Genomic DNA, 5,126 nt, shown 5'->3' on the forward strand with positions numbered 1-5,126 from the left:
GTGTGTGTACTCATGGACATCAGAGTTCACACACTGCGTGTGTGTGTATGTATGTGTGTGTGTATACTCATGGACATCAGAGTTTACACACTGCGTGTGTGTGTGTGTGTGTGTGTACTCACGCCAGTGTGCGTGTGGGTATATGTGTGCATGCAGAATTGTAATTTTTTGTTCCGGGAGACAGGGTCAGTGTCTGTTGCCCAGGGTGGTGTAGTGGCGTGATCCTAGCTCACTGTAGCCTCGAATTCCTGAGCTCGAGTGAGCCCTCCACCTCAGCCTCCCAAAGTACTGGGCTTACAGGCACGGGCCAAGTGTGGAATCTTTTTTTTTTTTTTTTCTTCTTGTTTTTTTTTTCCTTTTTGAGACGGAGTTTCGCTCTTGTTACCCAGGCTGGAGTGCAATGGCGCGATCTCGGCTCACCACAACCTCCACCTCCTGGGCTCAGGCAATTCTCCTGCCTCAGCCTCCTGAGTAGCTGGGATTACAGGCACGCACCACCATGCCCAGCTAATTTTTTGTAGTTTTAGTAGAGACGGGGTTTCACCATGTTGACCAGGATGGTCTCGATCTCTTGACCTCTTGATCCACCCGCCTCGGCCTCCCAAAGTGCTGGGATTACAGGCTTGAGCCACCGCGCCCGGCCCAAGTGTGGAATCTTGATTCATGACCTTTCAGAGCTGGGGGCTGAGAACGCTGTACCGCCCTCCCTTCTCATTCCAAGGACGCACTCTGAGAACAGCTGTAAAGACTTTTTGTTTGTTTTTCCCAAGACAGGGTCTTGTGATGTCACCCAGGCTGGCGTGCAGTGGCGCGATCACAGCTCACTGCAGTCTTGCCCCCGCAGCCTCAAGCAATCCTCCCACCTTGGCCTCCTGAGTAGCTAGGACTAGAGCTACCTGCCACCACACCTGGCTAATTTAAAAAAAATTTTTTTAGGGACGAAGAAGATATTATGTTGCGCAGGCTGATTTTGAGCTACTGGGCTCAAGTGATCCTCCCACCTTGGCCTCCCAAAGGGCTGGGATTGCAGGTGTGAGCCACCGTGTCCCGCCAGCCATTGGATTTGAAGCGGATCCTAAATCCAGGATAATCTTCTCTGGATCTTTAGCAACCCTGTTTCCAGTGTCACATTTGCAGGGTCCAGGGGGACTTCCCTTTTCTTTTAGCGGGGCTGGGGCACTCTTCCCGCACTACACAGGGTTAGAGGCAGACTCAGCAGCCCTGTGGCCCCTTTCCTGAGGTCCATGCCCTAACCTGCCCCCTCAAGGTCAGAGCTGCCCAGTGGAACGTTCTGTGGACTGGATACACTCCATCCCTGCCTTGTCCAGGGCAGCCCCTCACCGTGCATGACTGATGGACACCTGGAATGTGGCTAGTGCCACTGAGGGGCTGGACTTTTTAAAGTGGGAATGCTCTCGTCCTGGAAGGCGCAGGCATGGTCTTCCCCCTCCTGTGTGAGGAAAGGAAGAGGGGCCAGTACATGCTGGGAGGAGGGTCTGCACCCTGCTCTGGGCTTCCCACCTCCAGCCCCCAACCTGGGCACCCCAGAGTCCCCTGGGAGATGAGCACCCTCACAGAAGCCTGGACCTCGGTCGCTTTGCACAGCGCCCAGCCCCTGCGCCGGCCGTGGAACCTGGGCCGAGGAGCCTTTCCTGCACTGAGCAGAGCCCTTTGAAGGCATGAGCCCAGGAGTCCTCAACGCCATCAAGGCTGCCTGTGGCCTCTCCCTGTCCATGACCCCTCTTGGGCCTGCACCATGGGGGTTGAAGTTCATGGTGTGGTGGCATGAGCCTCGAATCCCAGCGACTGGAGAGCCTGAGGTGGGAGGATGACTTGAGCCTGAAGGTCAAGGCTGCAGTGAGCTGTGATGATGCCACTGCATTCCAGCTTGGTGACATCGCAAGACGCTCTCAAGAAAAAAAAGTCTTTACAACTCTTCTCAGAGTGTGTCCTTGGAATGAGCCCACAGCCAGAGGAGCTGCTTGCATATGCAGCCAGCTGTCCACAGACCGGCCTGGGGGCACTGTGGATGAGGTGGGGGCACAGCTTTCCTGCAGAGGTAGGGTTTAGCTGGAAGGGGTGTAGAGTCCAGAAGGAGGCCAGGGAACATTCCAGGTGGAAGCCCAGGCAGGAGGGTGCTCTTGAAGAATTGTAGGAAAGAGGCTGCGCCAGGTCCCCGGGGACAGGGAGGAGGTAGGGGGGACCTGGGGGGCCTCGTGGACCAGCAGTGGGGAGATCTCCGTGTTCCCCGCTCCTCATGACAACCCGATGTGGAGCTGGGCCCCCTCTGCACTGTGCCCCATTTTTACCCTTGGCGGGTGTCGCGTGCAGGCTGTTCTTACCTGTGTCTTGGTGTGTTTAATTGTAATGAGGAAGCTGTGGGTGCTGGGAAGCGGGGCGGCCCTTCTGTTCTCTGTCTCCGAGCTGTGGCTGTGGAATGAGAAACTGCTGGGAATCCAGAGTGGAAGGAGCCAGGGCACGGGCGGTGACATCAGACTGCGCCTGAGTCGCTGCTGGAGCCTTCAAAAGGGTGTCGTGTGTGCAGGGGCCCCTCTGTCTCAGGGCCCTGGGCAGAGACAGGAGGAAGGTCTGAACCATGGGGTCTCCAGCCTTCTCTTCTGGCCACTCGTGGGTGGGGCAGGGCGGGGTGGGGGGCTGGGAGAGTAGGGGCAGCAGTGTCTGCAGGAAGGGAGGGTGGTCTGCAGCCTGGGTTCTGGGGACAGAGATGAGCAGACCCAGTCCCAGCTCTCAAGGGGGACCCCTCCCCGCAGCTGTCTATGTGGGGTGGGCACAGATGTGTCAAGAGACCATCACAGTACAGGGTGACCGGGGTCATGAGGGAGGGCAGGACTGAGCAGCTGCGTTCCTGAGAGGGCTCCTGTACCCCAACATGCAGTCATGCCCAGGAGCCACTGCCCCCCAGGCCACGCTGGCCTCCACCATGGCCCAGAGTCCTGGGTAGGGGGTTGGAGGAGGTGGCAGAGTGGCCACACCCTGGCTTTGAGGTCAGCTGTGTCTCGATTTAAGCCCTTGGTGCTGCCTGCCAGCTGACTTTGCACTGATGACTTAACCCTGCCGGGCCTCAGTTTTCTCTCTGTAGAGTGGGGGGATCATTTCCAGGGTGTGGCTGGTCAGGAAGATGAACCTGGGCCACATGCATAAAGCCACGGGTGGTGGATGCTCACTCAGCTGCTGCCTGTGCCTCCCATCTCGGGCTGGGCTGGCCCAGGAGGCTGCTTTTTGCTAAGTGCAAAAGCAGGGTTTTCTAGAAGGTGGCACAGAGGCTCACCTGTGTCTGCTCCTCCAGGGGACGACCGCTTTGGAAGACGTGTTGTCACGTTCAGCTGCTGCCGGATGCCGCCTTCCCACGAGCTGGACCACCAGCGGCTGCTGGAGTGAGTGTCCTCCCTTTCTGCCCGTCTCTCTGTGTTGCTTGTCCCCATCCCTTCACCCCACCTCCCTCTGAGTCACCTGTTGTGTTCTGGGGCCTCCTTTGTGACTTGCTGGTGTGCAGAGCTTCCCGTGCTCATGAGTCTACCCGAGGGCAGCTGTGGCCACCCCTGGTCCCTGGCTTCTGTGCACCGTTCATTAGCACAGTGGGAGCTGCATTTGGTTTCCTTTCAGCCACCTGAGCTGTGGGTGCCTCCCTCTGGAGCTGGGGACTGTCCTCTGGTCCTGTGTGTAGGCCAACCTTGCAGATGAGATGGCTGCAGAGCGCCAGGCCTCCCCCACGCACTGTCCCTTTGAGACCTCCTGGGCCCCTCTCCAGGAACATCTTTGGAGCCATGTGAGTTTCCTATGGCCGCCGTACCAAATGACCACACTCCTGGCAGCTTCAAATGCTCTGAGCAGATCCTCCCCGGTTCTGGGGGGCATCAGTCTCCAAGGTCAGGGCAGCGGCAGGGCTGCACTCCCCCTGGTGGCTGTAGGGGGGCTTCTGGCCTCTTCCGGCTCCAGGGGGCCCCAGGTGACTTGTGGTCACGTCATTCCTGTCCCTGCCTACATCTCCACGTGGCCATTTCCCTCCCTCATAAGGACACCAGCCACTGGACTAGGCCCACTCCAGTCCCATCACACCTCATCTGAACTGATTGCACCGGACCCTGTTTCTGAGTCAGGTCACACTCTGAGGTTCTGTGTGGAATTTGGCTGGTGCCATTCAAACCCAGCACCGAAGACAAGGGCCTGCTGCTGCCGCCGCCGCCGCCATCGTTGGCTCAGCAGGCATCCATTGAGCACCTACTGTATGTGAGGCACTGGGTAGTCACTGTCTCAGGGCCCACGTGTGAACTGAGGAAATCACCCCTCAGTCTGTGGTTTGGGGTGGGAGAAGCAAGGCCAGGAAATGGCTCTGAGACAGAAGGTGGCGTGACATGGAAGGCGCTGAATGAGGGGCGCCTGGACCCCTGTACCTTGTGTACACCCAGCGCTACCCAGGTAGCTGAATGTGGAGTGCCTGGGCTCCACAGCTGGGACGGATGGGGACTAGAAAGTCAAGGTTGTTGATTTGCCACATCAACAAGCATCAAGAGCATTGAAAAGGGGGAGGCCTCCGGCAGCTCCCAAACCAACTTGGCCAAGGAACCATTTGTCACATTGGGCAGAGCCCTTTGAAGGGATGAGCACAGGGGCCCTCAAAGCCACCGAGGCTGCGTGTGACCTCTCCCTGTCCATGACCTCTCCTGGGCCTGCACCTCTGTTCCCCCAGCCTTTGTAGTGCCCCCAAACACATCCTCCCTTGCACATGTCCCTTCGTGTGCTCAGACTGCTCCTGTGCCAGTCCCCTATTGTGGCTGTCCTCTCTCCACCCCCCACCACTATGCACACACCCCTTCCCGTGCACACACCCCCTCCCGTGCACACACCCCCTTCTGTGTATACTCCCTTCTGTGCACACACCCCCTTCTGTGCACACACACCCCCTTGGGCATACACCCCCTCCTATGCACACACGCCCTTCCCTTGCACACACCTCCTCCCGTGCACGCACCCCCATCTTGTGCACACACCCCCTCCCACGCACACACCTGTGCACACACACTTTCCCATGCACACACCCTCTTCTGTGCACACAACCCACTCCCGTGCACACACCCCCTCCCATCCATACACCCCCTCCTGTGCAC

The 5,126-nt window shown here is 58.4% G+C and overlaps 1 protein-coding gene across 2 annotated transcripts in view; it reads left to right on the forward strand.

The window, feature by feature from the left end:
- The window catches only part of ARHGAP8 (Rho GTPase activating protein 8), a 61,056-nt gene that overhangs the window by 9,159 nt on the left and 46,771 nt on the right, over positions 1 to 5,126 (forward strand). For both annotated transcript variants that reach the window (XM_032261422.1, XM_032261421.1), the window contains exon 2: positions 3,308 to 3,395. In XM_032261422.1, coding sequence (XP_032117313.1) covers positions 3,308 to 3,395 — 88 coding nt within the window. The remainder of the gene's footprint in view (positions 1 to 3,307; positions 3,396 to 5,126) is intronic.

Source organism: Sapajus apella, unplaced genomic scaffold (genome assembly GCF_009761245.1).
Source record: "Sapajus apella isolate SASKATOON/1434 unplaced genomic scaffold, GSC_monkey_1.0 scaffold123, whole genome shotgun sequence".
NCBI lineage: Eukaryota > Metazoa > Chordata > Mammalia > Primates > Cebidae > Sapajus > Sapajus apella.